The sequence below is a fragment of the Rutidosis leptorrhynchoides genome, chromosome 3 (genome assembly GCF_046630445.1).
Source record: "Rutidosis leptorrhynchoides isolate AG116_Rl617_1_P2 chromosome 3, CSIRO_AGI_Rlap_v1, whole genome shotgun sequence".
Taxonomy (NCBI): domain Eukaryota; kingdom Viridiplantae; phylum Streptophyta; class Magnoliopsida; order Asterales; family Asteraceae; genus Rutidosis; species Rutidosis leptorrhynchoides.
Window position 1 is genome coordinate 38445637 of NC_092335.1, and position 20076 is coordinate 38465712.

The 20076-nt window shown below is 30.9% G+C and overlaps 1 protein-coding gene across 1 annotated transcript; it reads right to left on the bottom strand.

Moving 5' to 3' along the window:
- Window positions 1–426: 426 nt before the first annotated feature.
- Window positions 427–9064, bottom strand: LOC139895964 (RNA cytidine acetyltransferase 1-like). Its single transcript, XM_071878520.1, has 26 exons — window positions 8819–9064; window positions 8626–8717; window positions 7897–8068; window positions 7682–7804; window positions 6376–6549; window positions 6085–6195; window positions 5823–5956; window positions 5562–5655; window positions 5326–5424; window positions 4958–5094; window positions 4654–4751; window positions 4302–4425; window positions 4128–4215; window positions 3950–4049; window positions 3731–3783; window positions 3116–3292; window positions 2997–3034; window positions 2768–2864; window positions 2495–2674; window positions 2286–2394; window positions 1929–2001; window positions 1696–1837; window positions 1438–1566; window positions 1223–1348; window positions 1056–1121; window positions 427–906 (listed from the first exon to the last, which is right to left on the bottom strand). Exons 1-26 carry the CDS (start codon window positions 8921–8923, stop codon window positions 655–657), a joined length of 3093 nt encoding a protein of 1030 aa, XP_071734621.1. The 5' UTR covers window positions 8924–9064; the 3' UTR covers window positions 427–654.
- Window positions 9065–20076: the final 11012 nt, after the last annotated feature.

The following is a 20076-nucleotide window of genomic DNA, read 5'->3' on the forward strand; positions in this document are numbered from 1 at the left end:
TATTTAAAACAACAAGAGAAAAAATGGTGGAAACTTACCTTAATGACGCTTGAAATTATATGATTTATGTGGAAATGAAGTGAAAATGAAACTGTGCAGAATGTAGTTTCAGATATAAGAACAAAGAAAGAAATAAAGTGTTATCCGTAACAGTACAAAAATCGTACAAAATTTTATCCACAAAATCATGAAAATCTTATCGAGATAAGACGCAAGACGCAAGGCGCAAAACACATGGACGCAAGGCTGTTTGTTGCGTTTGCCTTTAACGCAAGGTCGCAAAGTCGCAAGGTCGCATGGACGCAAGGTCGCATAGACGCAAGGTGTCTTGCGCCTTGCGAGGGCAAATTGTCAAACTTTTTTTTTTTAGGGCTGTCAGTCAACAAGCTTCAAAAAAAATTGGTATTTTGGTGATAAGCCCTATATAGTAACATTAGGAGCCACTGTAGTCCTTTTACTGCATTTCTCAAACCACCCCGAATTGAAATACAAAATCACAAACAATCAAATGTTCAACCACAAAAAGAGCTAGGGTTATAGCTAAAAACGTATAGCAACGTACGACTAACAAATTGTTGTTACCATAAACTACGTTTCGTCATCTTTCATTCTTGAATAAATGTAGATGCCATTTATGGTCAAGTCCAACTTAGATTAAGATGATCTTTTCTTCTTCTTTGACGATTTGGATGAACTTCCATCCTTGTTTTTCTCAATCTTTCCTTTTGGCTTCAAGTATTTTTCAGCCTTGCGTTTGCTAGACTTGACGCTAATTACACCACCTGAAGGTATCTTTCCGCTACCATTTTGTAAGGCACTCTCAAAATCTGCATCCTTGTCAGCAATTGCGTATCTTTGAAGAAACTCCGGATTCATTAAACCTTCACTTTGTGCTTTGAACTCATCCTATAATAATTTTATCACAAGGCAAATACATAAGTTTCAAAAAACCAGGCATCACATGCAATAGAAGACAAATTTCACCAACTAATTTGCTAACAGGTCAATTTAGGTCATTTTTCCGCCCAAAGTATAGAAGCATTGGATAAACAAACCTTGACTTTCTTTGCCGCTTCATCAAGATCTTCATCCACTGAAATTGGGTGCGGTTTCAAATCCACCTGAAAGCAAAAATTATAAAATTGTATCCACAATACAAATTAAAAAAAGATGTTATTTACTTGAAACAAGACAAAAGATGTGAATCAAACTTGTTACTTACTTCTTTAACTGGGGGCAGAGTTGCGGTAAACTCTTTTGTAGATACCGAATCCAAATATTTGTGAAACTTCCTCATGATTTTCATGTAAAAAGACATTATTTGTTGCCTCTCCAAATTCACCATTTTCTGAAGAAAAATTGTTTATAACAGATAGTTAAATAAATCCATTTTACTAAAAACAATTAATCTTATGATTAAGAAGATGACGAACAAACCTCGGTGTACGAAACGTCTTGGTTTTGCAAGCCCATGCAGAGTAACACAGTGGCCTGTGCATGTGATAACGTTACTGGCAACTTCTCTTGAAAGTATAGGTATGCAAGTGGCAGTTTTAGATCCGAAATCTGCCAAAAAAACAAATATCAGAAAAAGTGACTATCAAAAATTAAAAACTAATCAAATAAAGTTTCAAACTTTTCTTGTAATATGTATCTTCTTTAAGATTTAATCAGTTTTATAGTAACAATCCTTACCAGATGGTAAGCAGCCAGGTTGTTGACATAAGCTGATAGTCGATTCATACTGATTGGTGATTTGATGATGTCATCGTATATACCAGGTGATATGGTTGATGAAGGATCAACGTCTGCAAAGTTGAGTTTTGGATCCAAGATGCTACAAAATCATAATTATCCAATTATATTAAAGCATGTATATTTATATTCTGCATATGTATAAAAAAAACTATTATACCCAAAAGACGTACCTCATAGCAAGCTTGCATTCCATTGTATTAAAACTTGGAGAACACAAAAGCCTCGCAAATGATGACCTAAAAGCTGAAAACATACAGAAAAATCAACTGTCAATAACAAAAACTCAGAATGAACAAGAAACAGAACAAAGGTGGCGAATTGACACCGTTTACTTATAAATGGGCCTTAAGTGGGTTTGTATTGTATCTCATAAAAGTTAAATGTAGTCAAATTAAGAAAAGAAGAAAAAGAAGGAACACATAATGGATTAATAAAGAGCCTTGTATATAAACTTTAATTATTGACTTAGTTACTTCTATTTTTTTATCAAATTATTTATTTACAATATTATTTAAAAATACACAAACCTCGATAGTAAGGACCGAAAAATCCAAACTCATCGTTTCCATCAACTTCGATATCATCAGTCTCTAGGGGTTTCAGCATCATACATGTATGTTCACCAGTAACAGAATTCTGACAACGAAATTCAATAAGACAACCATAATCAGGAATAAGCCTGAAAGTAAAACGAGTAAAATAGAGAACATATATCTATGAATAACAGAAACTCAACTGGGATTTCACATATGTAAAACGGGGCAAATTTGTGCCTCCTCCAAAAACGAAACAGGTCCAAAGTAAGCCCAAAGGAGACACCCATGTAATGAAGCTTCTCGGGCCGTCTTTCACTAAGATGTACAAGAAGAGGAGGAAGGTCCGACCTAGGCTTTATATTTTCTTCAAGCAATGACACCTGCATCAGTACAATAAATGTTTTTTTTACTGATTAATAGAAAACATTAAATGTAAAAAAGCTAATTAATTTATAGTAATTATTAAATCTTACATTCTTAGCTGCTTCAGTAATTTTGAGTTGTTGAGGAGGTTCTGGATCATTCTCGACGTCAACTTCAGAAATGGGAGTGAATTGGCCCTCAAAGTACCTATTAAAAAACATTATAAATAACAACTCTATTATAAATAAATATAAATAAAAAAGGAGACGGTACCTATTAAAAAACATTATAAATAACAACTCTATTATAAATAAATATAAATAAAAAAGGAGACGATACCTTTTCAGCAATTCTATGGCTTTTGACCCATACCCAAGCTGTAATACGATGAGATGACAATCAGTAAATATTATGTGGCACATAAAATGGATATAAAAACGAATAGTAGAGGTACAGACCTTCATGGCATTAGGATGTGTAGCGATGCGTACGATTCTAGCACCCGAAAGACTTGGAAAGTCTTTATCTTGAAATTGTTCGCAAAACTTCCATGGGATTTGGTCTCCAGATGGCTGTTGACCATTACTTAAGCTTCTCATGGCAGAAGATTTTGATATCTTTCCTTCAAGACAAATCTGCAGAACCAAAACACGAACAAATATAAACACGAAACCAACCGTACTGTCGTTGACTATCAAAATCAAAACTATGGACTTTAACATAAGCTTTGAAAATAAAGCGTGAAGGAAAGATAGGTAAGTCAATGAGCCAACGATGACGAAATTATGGTACAGGTCAAAACATGTTAGTCGAAAAACTAAATATTATAGATAACAAGTGTGTCAGCTAAGACCACAAACATTACATTTGTTGAATAAGAATCTAGTGTTTTGCAAGTCATTTAGATAGGCTTTGAAGTTTAAACAAATTTAAGCCCATTTCACCTGTTTCTTATAAAGCTAACCTTTTTCTTTTACACAGTACAGATGAAACCTAGCCCGAATCAACCCATTATTATGTAAATGGCTGAAATTATAACATCTAGCTATAAGAGACAAAAAAAAAAAAAAAACCTGGATAACACATAGAATATCTGGGAGTTGATTCCTTGATTCATTAACAGGACCTGTAAACATACGTGTTTAGACATATAATCTAAGATATCTGATCATAAGTATATGCATTTGACAGACAGGAATATACGGATCACTTTTTTTTAAACATAAAATTAATAGATGGCATGAGATGATATTTGGTAAATATCATGCAAGGTTCACAAAAAGATAATGTACCAAGTAAAACGAACAAGTGATGAGCTGGAGCATCAGCCAATAATTGAAGATCATTTGGCGAATTTTTGTAGTGAGAAGCAACGTATAAGGCCATCATTCTCTGAATAATGTAATAGTATATTAAACCATTTAAAATGAACAGTATCAAAAAACAATGATCAAATAAATACATAAATACCTGTAAGAATAACTCGCTGTCTTTATGATATGAGAAAAGAGTGTCCCGATTAACATAATAGAGATCACACTCATCTGTAGGAGGTAGCCTATTTACAGAAAAAAAGAAGATAAAAAAGTCAATGGAGACAGCTTAAAACGTCAACTCATTTGACTTTTTTCGAAATGATTTAACCTGTTGATTCCAGGGATTGAATTTTCTATATCCAGACAAAGTAGATTGTTAAGCCATGATTCAACTGGATCACCAGAAGCATATCTAATAGCTTCTTTCAAATCTATCGGCTTAAAAAGACGGCCTGCATTGATGTTAATCATATAAATGTTCTTGAGACAACAACAAAAACAGTACCCAAACTATACAGACTGCTTCCAGATAGATAGGTTATATGAAAACTATGGAATATAAATGTTCTCGAGACAGACTACTGAATTATATGCAAGTTCATCAAATAGCTAAGAATTTCAAAAATTGTGAATCATGCTAAAGCCCAAAACTAGCATCTAGATAACATAAAACATCATACCAGAAGAAACAGTATCTGTGTTCTTTGTAGTTGCTAGACTTTGCTCCTCTAACTGCTTTATAAGCTTTAATGATAGAGACCGCCCTGTACCTTCATAGCTTCAAGAAAGAAACAAATACAATAATTTCAGATTATACAAGAATATATAAGAAGTTGTAACAAATGGCCATCAGTTATGTTGGGTAATCAATGTGAAGCTGTGAGAATAGCAATAAAAAGAAATGAAACGCATTTAAAAAGCAATCAATATATATGATTTTCATCAAATATTATAACAAAGAATGAGAATACATATACTGCATACCCATTAACAGTAGAAGAAAGGAAAACCAAATAAGGACCAAGCAAAGACTTCACGATCGGTAGAGGAATAGCTGCAGCTTCATCGACCACCAAAAGCTCAACTTGCGACAGTTTTTTATGTTCATGAGGTTGAATATACTGCAAGCCATGAAGATTTGCTTTTAAGATTTCCCTTAAATATAGAAAGCTACTTGTGAAAATTGCAACAGAAACCCAACAAACAAATAAAGAACTACGTTCAACGAAAAAATTAACATGCGGCCAATAAGTTAAGAATAGCCAATATAAAGCAGATAGAAGACGAGCAGTGTTTCTAGAACAAACATTAATATAATCATCTCAGAGAGTTGATTGTGCATGTATGCAAACCTGGATTGTCTGCCTATGCTGTTTGTAAATATTTATTCTGATAGTCACTTTTTTTAGTTCCGGATTCGAGCTTCTCACTATGTCATAATCCAAGTGCTCCTGATAAAGTATTACCCAAATAATATTAATAACATAAATATTAATAATTAATAATAGTAGTTACATGAAATAAAATAAAGCACATAATGCAAACCAAAAACTAAATTACTTGTACAATAAGCAATAGTAACTTTCACCTTGTACTCAAGCATATCAAATCCCTTTGATACAAATTCGAACAGAGTTTTTAAATTTTCCGGGCTAGGGGCAGTTACAAAAATATTTGAGTACCTGAAAGTCGTAAGTTCATTAGTTTAAAGGAACAAACAAAAATCAAAGAGACCCGTCTCAGAGAATATATATATACATACATATATATATGTATATATATATATATATATATATATATATATATATATATAGAGAGAGAGAGAGAGAGAGAGAGTGTGTGTTCTTACCCTGCAGCAACGGCACCAGCAACTGCAAGACCAAGTGCAGCTGATTTCCCACGTCCACGACCAGCAAGCAAAGCCACCGTACTACGTAGCGTCTTATCCAATATCGCATCAAGAAAGGTAATAACAGCTTTGCTCTGAATAAATGCAGAACATGTCAAAATCAACATGTGTAACCATTTGTAAAATGACCATTAAAGATACTAACTTTAAAAACTATTGGTTTCAAACCTACAGATAAACTATCAGATAAAAAACATCATACCTGATCAAATGTGCAACACTTCTTAATCAGTGGGCCAACAGGAAAGTCATCTTTTAATTTCTCTTTCAGATCTTTCAAATCACGTTCGGCTTCTGATAGCCCCTCGGAGTCCTTTCATTCAAAGAAGCAAACATAACATAAGATCTTAGAACTACAACTTTAACGGAACCAACATAAGTCAACATTGACCAACAACACACTGAAGTGTTCTTTCATAATCCAAGAAAGTCTTCATTGTGTTTCATTAACACTTTAATACAAACAATGATGTTCAAGAGAGCATAGACATACCTCCTTAACAGGAACTGGTGTGACTGATTTCATATGTGATGAGATTGGTAGTATATTCAACTCATCATCCATAACGATACATGATTCACATGACGCAAGAGAAAGTAAGAAACGTTCGTTGAAGCGTCCAGTAGCTATAGAATGAGATTCTGTGCGAAATCTCTCATGAACGTCCTGCAAGTAGCCCCTAACTAGTTACAAAAGACGTGTCATCTAATGACAATCAAATGTCTTTATTAAACTATTCTGCATACTAAAATGCTGCATGACCTACGTTAACCTTATGTGTACATGGAGCCTGATATAATAACCAATTACTACTAATGTAATCGACCATGCATAAACATTAAGGCTTACAAGATAGCATCAACAGAATTAATCAAGCACAGTTGGCCATAACTAACACAGCTATCATAACAAGAATATGTACTAATTAAACTGCAGTTAAATTTGTTAGTTTAAAAAAAATAAAAATTACGCAAAACGAATTTCCTAAAGTTTTAAACATATTCAAATTGAAAAATAAACGGAACCCCTTTAATTTAAATAACCATACCACCAAATCAAACCACCGTCTGAATCTTAATGCAATATTTACAATTAGGACTTCATAATTTATCTGAGCTAATAAAGTTTGAAATGTGATTTAAGGCAAATTTTATCTTCTATTTATTGCTCTACTCGGATGCTTGTCATATATTCATTCTTACAAATAATAAGGCTGGTATGTGGGCTGCAGCCACAAAAAAAATTGTGTTTTAAATTTATTTTGAATTACAAATAAGCATAATTAGAATCACACGGTATGAATCTTATCTCTTATCTAACGTTCTTCTTCAAATAAAATTCTTTATATGAACAACTACAACAAACTGGATGCACGAACAAAAAATTGTTGCCAAGAAGACAAAAATGTATTCTCTCCATTCCAGAAAACAGAGTCAGCGATTGATTCCGAGACTTCAAACATTGTAATATAAAACTAGTAATTGGTAATTTTATATTTAAATTTCAAAAGGTCTCACTAACAGAAGTTTGGGTTGAAGTTTCATATATGCATCAATTGACTATTAATCTACAACTTCGACAACTCTTACTGATTTCTGAACTCAAAAAATAGCTTATGTGCAAGTCAAATCAGAACTTTATTTTCCATGTGAAAGTAGAGGTATGAAAATCGTGATTTTTAAAGGTAAATGCAAGTAACATTTAAACAACAAACATGAAAAAATGGTGGTTTCCACTTTCCCGAATATATTGAAAAATGAGTTAAAAGCAAACAATATACAGAATTTATGATTCATACCATAACCATGGTGTACAGACTTGTGAGTGAAGACAAAGAACGAAGCAACAGTATAATCAATCCCCCGCCTTCCACTGTTTCTATAGTTCTTGCTAAAAGATTCGGCGTCAAGGCCTCGAAATCCTGAAAATAAATAAACAATAAAAACCTTTTTCATATGAACATGTACCAGCTGTAGTAAACTCAACTCATAAGAACGATGTGATTGTACTTACCTGTAGTATACACATGCCAAATGTATTACCAAGAATCCTCTCGGAATCCTTGTATTGGCAATACGTAATACCAGCAGTTTCAAGAAAAAGTGAGAGCGGATCCGCCTTCTCGGGGTCCAAAAGTCCTCTATGCATTAGCTTCTTCACCTGCTTCGCCCGTTTCTTCTTATGACTGAAACATAATTGACGGACTTAGATTAGATTAGACGTTTATTTCACATAAGCAAAACCGTGACATGTTCCATGTACACAACAACACAAATTACTACCATGCACTAAATTTCTTAGATTATTGATAACTAGAATTTAATGACTCCATGTATCAACTCCATTACAATTAACTAATTTATCACATCATGGCACCAAATAAAATTCATTTTTACATATAAAAATGTTTAATTTGCTTTCAAACTGACATAAAAGGTCCATTCTTTGGGTGGTACAAAAAAGTAAAAACATTATTTTTATGATACAAATAATTAAGTATCTACAATAAAAAATTTGATAAAGTTGGTAGCTTTTGTTGTTATTTAACATCAACTAATTAGTACACTTACAATATGTAACTTCAAAATTGCTTCTCAATTCACAACATTGTTATTAATAATTTGTTACGAGCTTTGTTGCAGTATACTATCACTTAATTTATAGATACAAAGCATACATATTCTAGCAGAATTAATATAATTAAAAAAAAAAAAAAAAAACTAAAGGTGTTAAAGAAAAAACCTGCTAAGTTCAAGCTTATCTCTGTAACACCATAAAACATTAGGTCTAGACTTAATAACCGATTTGCTAAGCATATAGTGTAGGTTTACAATCTGCACACACGGCAACAAACACATGTGTCAGTTAATGAAATATAATAAATCAATACTCTCAGCGCATCAATTATATGTAAATAAACACAGATATGCGTTACCTGGTCACGTGACTTGTCACCAATGATGACAAAAAAGGAACGGTGTCTAGTTTTAACGCCGTTCTCAATTAGGGTTCGAATACGTTCGTCGACTTTCTTTCTCATGTTTGTTATGGTTTTTTTATGTCTGTTACGTCGTAGTTTAACGGCGACGGGAAGATAGCTTAGATTGGCGGGGATGTTTGTTGTTGAGCTCCGGTGACCTGCAAATGATTAAATAGGAAAGTTAAGTTTTAGGGTGTGATGTTGTTGGGGTTTTAGTTTTTATGGGCTTTAGGTAAAAGGGCTGGTTTTGGTATTAGGGTTTTAGAATTAGAAATATAAATAAACTGTGGAATCACGGTTTGTATAAACGAAATAGTTTAATGATACGTTTTAGGTATTATGTGAACGTAAATACTAAAGTTATTTAGTTTAATGACCCGTAGAACTACAGAGTCCAACTAAGAAACTCGTCAGCTGAATATTTCATCAAACACCTAAAATGCATATTAAACGATCAACATCCAATCATAAGAAATATTATTGGTTATCATTTTATTTTAAGAGTGTAAATTAAAATATAAATTTAAAATTGGTTTCCTTATGTCTAGCTTTTATACATTCTCGTAACCAATTCAAATTAATTAATTAAAATAATTCAAAATTATTTAAATTTAATAATTAAAATAATTATTAATAAGATTTAATAATAATAATTAATTAATAAGATTTAGTTTTAATTCAAAATTATTTATATTAATGACATCACTCACCATGTTTAGATTTTTTTCTATTTCTTTTTGATTTTTTTCTTAACAAAGAAATTAGCCTAATAATGGCATCATCATTATAGCATTTTAATATTAACTATATATTCCTTTCTACCAAAATTTGGTTTTTTAAAATTTTTATTATTATTGTTTCTCAATCTTTGTAACCAAATATTTTTTATTTTTTATTTTTTTTTGGTAAAAGGGCTTTCACCCGATGAATATATTAATATAACACAAGAATACAATAAAGCACAGACGACTATATGACATGCCCTAAAGCCTCTCAAAAGACCAAGCTTAAACTACTACAAGCTCAATCACCAAAAATAAAAAGCATTAGCTTAAGAAATTTTCCAATCTGACTTAAGTCTAAGAACACTAGCCGACGACTTCCACTTTAAGGACATTAACTTTATCCGGATCGTTGAGTAAATAGCCTCATAAACCTGCGGCACCGAGCGATTACCTTTTTTTAAAGAGTCATCGGTTACGTTCTTGCCAAATAAAATAGACGGATGCACCACATAGCAATTTTATACCCGTGGTTCTAGCCAATTTCCTGGTAGCAAATGGCTCCAACAACTAATATAAATCACACCACCCATTAGCGGTAATAGGAAAATTCATATGATTTGAAACCATCGATCAAACACTGGCAGAAAAACTACAAGTAAAGAATAAGTGATCATGAGAGTTCGGCACATGATTACATAGAGGACACAGAAGCGCCACACCTGGACGACATTCCCATGCTTTTAACTTGTCTTGAGTTTTCAATCGCTCACCCATGAGCAACCATAAAATAAATGAATGCCTCGGAATACATTGTGAAAACCAAACCACCTCAAACCAAGAGACATTAAGAGCTCTCGTCGTATATGATCCCAAACATGTTTAACTGTAAAGTGACATATCGTACCATCATAATCCTTCTACATCATTGAGTCCGGATCAGTTGACACGTTAGGCGAAGCTAGATACGATAAGATAGTAAATCTTTGAACCCAATCAGGATGCTAACGCCAAACACCATCTAAAATTACATTATTAACCGAATATGTGAGAAGGATGTGATATTCAACACATAGTGTTGTCATTGAGGAAGTGCCAATCTCAACATGAAGTTAGGCAATGCGATCTAGCGGAACTAGGATGTTACGAGTGATATATACGTTACATTACGTAAGCACTATACTTCTAAGGGAAGAGTAATGGTTGACTATCAAGATTAAGGAGTGTAGAATGTTCAGGGTTCTTCGATTCGCCGCCTCTATGGTATGGGAGAGATTGTCCATCTACTCATAGATATGGGATAGATAGCTTGGTTAGAACGAGTTCTCCGTTGAATTTCCAAATGTGGTCATGGAAATCATCTGAAAATCTACGCCTAAACCTAAATAATAGATAGCAAGATGTACGCTTTAGGGAACTTCGGGAGTATCACTACCAATTACATAAGGATATGTACCATGCCTCCCAGCAAGGATGCAGTGGTGAGTATCGAACTAGCATCTCGTTAAACATAGTGGAATAGGGTGAACCCGGATTCAACAAGTGATGATGAATTATTAAGGAATAAGAGGTATGACGTTAACAAAATGAATGTAAAATCTCACAGCTCCTCGATTCCCCCTTTCTGGTATATCAGAAGACTTTAAATCTACTCATGAGCATGGGATAGATAATTTGGTTACAACGAGTTCTTCGTATATCAACGAATGAGTATTTCAATTCCTCATGTAATAACATTGGAATTTTTTCTGAATGAGTGGTGTAAAATATTTTCTTTGACTCGCTTTCTATTCCCCATGTCACATTATTAGAATTTCTTTATGAATTACCGTAATATAATCCCGTTGGCCGGATGCCATTATATTTCACTAATTCATTGTTCCATTCCAATGGCACTACATAAGGTCAGGACATGCGTTTAACCTCGAATTTATACACAATTTTCTCTAAAACGGTTTCTTTAAACAATGTGCTAAGGATAACACAATTAGCCAAAAACGTTAAGAGTAATGAACATGAACGAAGATGACATAAAATGTCTTTGAAGCATCAAGAATTTTTAAAAAGTCAAGAATGACGTTTTTTCGGTTTGCAAACCAAAGCGTAAAGGCACGAAGGCACAAAGGCACGTAATATAACAAAAATGTTATATACATGAGCATAGTAGCTGACATTGAAATGTCGAGCACTCTAGAAATCAAGAATGACATCCCTCAGTTTCACTAACCGAGGTGTTCTTATAAAAGATAAACTCGCATGAGTCGGAGAATACGTTTAAATCGAAATGGGAGTTCCTCCCGGATTCAGAACATAAGAAGGAGGTATGCGTATATGAAAACATTATACATGCGTACAGGAAACAAATAATCACATATAATAATACGTCATAGGTCGGGCTGTAGACTAGTGTAACACCCCGTCAAAATTGACATTGACGCAGATGTTAACTCTGGTCCCAGTGCATGGCTTGACTTCTAAGTACATCAAAGTTCTACAGCGGAATCATAATATATAAGTACCTGAGACAAAACATGCTTAAAAGTGTCAACCAAAAGGTTGGTGAGTTCATAGGTTTATCATAAACAATGATTTTGATAATAATGATAGATCACAAGATTTAGTTTAAAGTTGATTGATATAGAAATATCAATCTAAAAGTGTTGCTGCAGTTTGTAATATTGCTACTAAACAATTCACCCTATGACACCTTGTACTGTCAGTGTCGTGGAATCATTATTATGTAACCAAAGACCAGCGGTCAAATGGTTATAGACGTTACTCTCAATAGGCCTACTCATAATAATTAAGTTTGCATTTATACGTAGCAATTAACGATATACGGTAGGGATTTAGCATGAATCAAAGCATGACAGCATAGTTAACAATTTAGTACTTGTGTCTAAGCGTAAAACAGTTATAAAGCAAGCATGTGTCTCACCCCAAAAGTTATAAAAATAGTTATGAAACAGTAAAAAGTGGGGCTATGAAGTTCACCTTAAACAGCAGTTGAAGATAATCCACAAAGAAAAGAAATGACGGAAGTAAGTAACGGAGATCTCAACCTAGAGATATAACGTTTAGGCAGTTATGTTATAACAGACAAAAAGTATGTTTATTAATATAAGGATTATATTAATAGTGACAATTTATAGTAAGAGTTTCTACTTTTGAAAAGTTTCCATTTAAAGCAGGTTTATAGTTTTAGAAACTTTGGGTTATAATCCTCCACATTAAGACGTTGTACAACTTTGTCCAAACTTCGTTGCTATTAAGTAAGTCGGGATGACCAGATGTAACCGGGGGTCAGGAACTTTCAGTTGGACTATAAGTCTACAACTTTTCGTTTAATCCAAAACCTTATTCCCATTATGGCAACCTAGGAATCATCCACTTTACCGTAAATAGCAGTGAATTCGTATAAGTCATACGTTATCTTTTGATCATAACCTTCACCCATTATGTGCGTATAGAAATACGACATGTTTATGTATTAATAATATGATATTAATAAGTTTATTGTTATCGTATTAATAATTCGATCATCTTTATTTATTTAAGTGTATATAAGTTTAGGTTTATTATTATATATATTATTGTATTTTATGAATTAATAAAGTATATGTATGTATAATATATATTATATTTTACAAGGTATATGTATAATATTAAATATTTATTATATATGTTAAATAAATATTTAATTATTATTTAAATGTTTATTTGCAGATTTTTATATTCATAATTAATGTAATTAATTACTTTATATTTCATATACATTATATATTCCAAAAATAGATATATATTTCCCTAAATTCGTTTTTAATTTAATTAAATATCAAATAATTAATTTATAATTTTTATAAGTTTATTTAAGTTTATAAATCTGTAGAAAAATTTTATAAAAATATTATACCTTATTTTATATTTATTTTGTATTTATCTTTGATTATATTTTCGGTTATTACATAATAAGAGTTAATTATGGAATAAATACTAATTCAACCCAAATAATTATTTTTATAATTGTTTCAGATCTATATAAGTTTTATAAACTCAGAAAAAAATTATATATATTTTATTTTTTCTTAAAAATATTTATTAATAATTTTACATTGTTTTTACGTTTAAATACTACATAATTCGTATTTAATTATAAATAATATTCCATAAATTATCAAAATTATTTTTATACATTATAATACTTATAATAGTAATTATAACATATAAACATAATTTATATATATTAATTTCGAATTTATAAAGAATATACAAAAAATAAAAGCAATTCGATAAAAAAAATATAGAAAATACCTCAAGTAGTTTCCCAAGTTTGTGAGAGAGTATTTCCAAAGATTTGATACAGGTTTTTATAAAATGGAAGTGGGTATTTATAGGAAAAAAATAGTTGGTGAAAAGAAAAAAATATAAATAAAATAAAGGTGCCAATTTTGACAAAAAATAAAAACATGTTAAAAATGTTTTTAATAAGTTTTTGTTTTTAAAAATATTTAGTCAAAATTCATGGGCTCGTTATTTAATTTATAAAAAAAATCTCTTTTTTTATAAGCTAAAAAGATATATATAATGATTAAAATAACTTATCATTTAATTAATAATTATGTTACATATAGTTTTAAATATAATACGCATTAATGTTAATATTAACTAAAGTTATTTTATATAATTAGTGTAAACTTTAGTTAACAAAAAATTCTGACTAAAAATAAATATTTGATCAACGTCGAATTTAATTTTATATTACATATGGATAACAACCCTATAGGTAAATTAGTCAATTCAAGTATGGAAATATGAGGGTTGTTATAGTACCTACCCCGTTAAAAGAAATTTCGTCTTGAAATTTAGTTGTTGCCATCAATCGGCGTTGTTCGTACATAGATGAGGATATTTACGTTTTATTTGGTTTTCACGTTCCCAGGTATGCTCGGGGCCTTGCGTGAATTTCAACGGATAGAATATTATTCCATTTCAAGAATTAAAATCATACAAACCATAATTTCTACAAGTTCTTCTACGAAGTGCATTTTATTATTAATGCGGAGATCATTCAAAATGATGATGTTATACAAGTCATTTCAGTAAATTGGATACATAAAATGTGTTATGAATAATATTGAGCTCATTTAAACCTTGAGCGTTTATGCCACCATGCTAGGGTAGACAAAATAGAGAGGAGTTCATGAAAATCATAGTCGTGAAATTTGATAGAGATTGTCATTCTTTACAACAAGAATGATGAATATGAGTTGAAAATAAAGTTTTATCAACATTGGGTAATATGAATAAAACGATTCGATTATAGGAAGAGTATAAACGAAGCTATCACAAAAGAGTAAAATGAGGAAATTAAATGTTCGCCTTAACTTTTGACGTAGTCACGATTGATTTCCGGAATTTAAGGAATTTAAAGGAAATTTTCGTAATCTATAAGATTTGATTCTCCGGTAATTAAGGAATTTGTGATTTTCTTTGATTAAATTCGTAATCTGCCTCGATTACTATGTCTGATATTTCCACTATAAATTAACATTTTCCGTTTCATTATTTTCATCACTCCAATACTTTCTTCCTTAATTCATACTTTAAAGCACTCGTCAATATGCTCCATCCAGTTCTGATTCTGGATATACTCCTAACTTTCATATCTGTCATTCTTCTTTTTCATTTACCGCCAGAAGAATCTATTCATTTCTACTATACTCTTGGTTCTATAGTGTTTTTAGTTCTCCCGTGTCTTTATCTTGCTATTCGCATAGGTATACACGGTTTGTAATTTCTATGTTGTTATTGGGTTTTATATATTTTTTTCTTCTATTTCGGAGTTCCATGCTTTTGTCTCTTCTTCCCGACTTCAAGTCAAGCGAATAATGGTCCAGAATTCGTAGATATGAAGTTTCGAATGGACCTACTGTTCTAAGCGGTAATATAACGATTTGATTTGGTAAATTACTAGAATTACTGAGGATAGAACTATCAAGAATATATTTTCTTGATATGTTCAGAGATTAAGTAGAACGTAAAAGTCGTGTAACATGGCAAATGATGATTATAAAGTCTATGAATCATCATCTTCCATTAAAAATTTAGCATGACTTACTGTAATATAATCACGTTGATCAAGTGTCATTATATTATACTAACGCATGCTTCAATTCCCAACACTACTTCAAAAATAATCAAATTTAAACTCGAAGGTGTACAGAATATAGAAACTAAACAGTTTCCTTTATGATGTAATACAGATAACGCGAGAAGATAAATGATTTCAGATAAGAATAGTTATGAAAATATCTTCAGAAATATCGAGGATATTTATAATGAAAGATACGATGATATCTTAGAATTTCTAATATCGAAGGATGATGAAGAAGATTTGTTCGTAAAGGTTTAGAGTTAGGAGCAATGTATTCGTTAATGACTTCAGCAGATAATGAATAATTTGGATTCTTTGAAGGCAGGTTTAGTCTTTGTGATTTGTCCACAGCCTTCTTCATAGTTTGTTCAATCCGTTTTCCAGTTCCAAACCTTCTCTTTTTCTGAGCTTTGCCAACACATTATTCTTTATCATCAAACTTTCGACTGTTAAGGTCGTTTACAGTTTTTGCTGCTTCATCAGCAATTTTTCAAAAATTCGGAGAACTAATTCGTAGTTTGAGGTGCTTTTCAGAATTTTCAAATGGAAGATCATAATTCTAAGAGATAAATGTTATATGTATACATATAACTGCTGATGTATAAACGCTGCAAGATTCGAAATACTGATTGCTGATTCTTGGTAATTGGTATGGCAATTATCATTACAAGATGTAGATGAGTAGATGATGGGGTTTTAATGAGTACATATGATGATTTTTCGGAGAGGCTTTTCGCCAAAGAGTAACAAAGTTGCTGGTACATCTGCTGATAATGTGGTGGAATATAAAAGGTTCCCCGGTAACAATGACATACATGGCAACGTATATATCAAGATTATAATAAGGCTAATCCGAATGAAGAGTCAAAATTGATGTTGCTGGAGGTGTGACAAAATTGGCTATTTTGGAAAGGAATTGCAAAGTTATTTTCAGTAATAATACATGTCAAAGGATCTGACACGGATACGTGTTAAACTTTTACTTAAGTTCCAAGTGTTCTCCAGGTGCATAACTATATGCATATATTCTTCGTATGTATCATGTGATTGGTTCATTCTTTCGATTGTTCCTTAGTTGGGGTGTTTTCAAGAATTTTGAAGGGTTTAAATGCAGGTTGTCATCGTCAATATCCGTATGATGAAATCGTCATGAATCTTGAATGATACTGTCATGACCCGGAAATTTCCGACTAAATTTAAACCTAACTTCGACTACTTCCGACGACTCACGAACAATTATTTGTAAATAATTACGCATTAATTTGATATATTAATATTATTTTTATTATTAATATTTTTTTAAACAATATAACAATAATTAATATCATTATTATCAGTATTGTTATTATGATTACAAACAATATTATTATTATTATTATTAAGAGTATTATCATTACTGATATTATTATTATTAGTATTATATTATTATTGTTGATAGAGTTTGTACTCAATCTCAATACTAACTTTAGCATTCTAAATCCTGTAATAAATGATAAAACACAAGTAACTATATTAGAATTTGAAGCCAATTGAATTGTTGGCATATTAAACATTGTGACATTACTCTGAATCCTCTAGTTATAATGAACACAAACAAATAGTCAAGTATATGCTAGAGCAACATGAAATGTTTCAATGATGCAATTAAAATGATAGCATAAGCAATACAATTGAGATTTATTACACATATATGTATCTATATCTATATATCCAACAGAAAAACTAGAACCAGAAGTACAGACTTTATTATCATTATTATTACTTTTATTATTATTAATAATATCAAATTATTATTATTAATACATTATTAATTAGTTATTAATATATTTATTAATATATATTTTATGATAATATCAAATAAAAATAAGAAAATAAGTTAAAAGTCAAAATATAGGTACGAATCTGTTTTAATTTTTTTTACTGCCTCTTTCTTTTCTTCTTAATTGTGATTCTTTGTTGACAATTAGGATAATACAAAAAAAAATAGCAGTTAGAGATCCACATGAACTTTTATTTATTTACTTTTTTTCTTTCTCTTCTCTTTTTCTTCTTGTGTGTGCTACTTGTCAAATCTGCCTGCTACAAGACGATGATTTTAGTATGTCTGTTGAAAATTCATTCAAGTATCCACCATCAAAACACCAAAATCGAATCCCACTAAACCACCATAGCTGCTGCTATACTTATGTTCCTGTTTCTATTTCAACTACCACAAACCACCACCAATTAACCATTCAACTGCTGCAATACTACTGTTATTACTCGTTGTTCACAAACCCTTAAACAAACCACCACCATTGAGCTACTATTACAGTTGGTAAACAGCCCCTACGGTTATCATGTTGTTGCTACATATACCTACTGTTCTATTTCTGTTTCGAGCAGACCAAACCACCACCATCATTATCTTTATTACTTTTTTTCGTTTTTTGTTTCTGTGCAACGAACAAACTGCAACCATTGATTTTCGATTGTTGCGTACTTTATTATCTATTTCTTCTTCTTTCTGTTACAGTAGCAATTACATAAGATGAAGATTGAAGAAGAATAAAGATAATGATGAAGTGATTGTTGATGATGACTGCACGTTGTTCTCTTTTAATTCCGACCGACAAATAAACCAAAGACCCACTTAATTATTTAGTAGGGTTGCTTTGCTGACTCCATGATTTTTATATACCAGCGAATTGACCAAACCTATCTGTTTTAGAATCGGGCTACTGAATCCCATTTAGACGGGCTGATGATGTAAATGATATTGGGCTTGTGGAGTTTAAACGATTGGGCCTAGAGCTGGACAGCTATTCGATAAACAAACAACATTAAATAAACTTGAATCGTAAACTAGAAAAGAAAAAGGGAAAGCAGATGAGTGGCTGGGTGTGTGTTCTGTTAACATAGAGGTCCGGGTTCGAGTCCCGTCTTGGGCATTCTTTTTAAGAAAAGCTTTATAAGGTAGTCTATTTTTTATTATTATTATTACTATTATTATTATCATTATTGTTATTATGATTACTATTATTATTGTTACTAGTAATATAATTATTATTAGTATTATAATTATTATTATTATCATAGTTATAAGTAATAAGACTATTATTATTATTATCATTATTACTAATATTATTATTATTATTAATACTAGTATTAAAGTATTATTATCAAAATTATTATTTTCATTATTATTATTATTATTAAACTTACCCTTTTTATTAAAAACTACTATTATTATTAAAAGTAATATTTCTATTAAAATTATCATTTCATTAATAGTATTAATCACTTTTATTATAAGTATTACTATTAATGTCATTACTATTATCATTATTAATATAAGTATTATTATTATTATTATTATTATTATTATTATTATTATTATTATTATTATTATTTTTAAAACCTTATTATGATTATTACCATTTTTACTACTAGTATTATCATTGTTATTACAAAACAATACAACACTTTATTCATTATCATTATTAAAGTTATTTTATCAAACAAATACTTATATATATATATATATATATATATATATATATATATATATATATATATATATATATGTATATATATATATATAAGTATATATATATATAGAAATATATAACAAGTGAAATAATATATAAACTTATTCAATTACATGTATATGTGTTGATATATATATACTTGATATAGGTTCGTGAATCCGAGGTCAACTCTGCACTTATTCAGTGCCATCATATGCGTAATTACTACGAAATATTTATATAAGTTGCATTACTCGGGTCTAAACCATACAAGTCGTTTGTCTTTCAATCCGAGCTTTATTCAAGGTGAGTTATAGTCCCACCTTTTTCTAATGTTTTAAATATTTGAGATGAGAATACATGTTTTTTGTTTTACCTATTAGACACAAGTGGCAAATCATGGTAAATTATTCATTGTGAGTTGAAACACAAATATTCCCTAATTTGGTAACTTTTAATTACTAGTTCTTGCTGGTAAACGCGAATCCTATGGATAGATCTATCGGGCCTGGCCGCCCCATTCTATGCTAGTCGCGCTAGTTTTCAACGGAATGTTTAGTACTTCGTTAGAAGATACACATGTTTCTGTGTATATTATATATTGCAAGGGTAAAAAAAATGAGACAAGTTAAGTTACCAAGTGCTCACGGAAGATGTAATAATATTTTTAAGACGTTTCTTAACATTAAATCTTGTGGTCTAATTTTATATAGTTGTTATACTGAACCTATAATTTACTCAACATTTTTGTTGACTTTTACTCGCATGTTTATTCTCAGGTATTTTTGCTTCCACTGTAGAACTTTGTTGTTACATAGAAGTCAAGCC

Coding starts and splice junctions, on each gene's coding strand:
- LOC139895964 (XM_071878520.1), bottom strand. CDS start 8,923: ATGAGAAAGAAAGTCGACGAACGTATTCGAACCCTAATTGAGAACGGC. Junction 5,425..5,561: donor TTGATATGCTTGAGTACAAG/GTGAAAGTTACT, acceptor ATACTTTATCAG/GAGCACTTGGATTATGACAT. Junction 3,293..3,730: donor ATATTCTATGTGTTATCCAG/GTTTTTTTTTTT, acceptor TTGGTTCTGCAG/ATTTGTCTTGAAGGAAAGAT.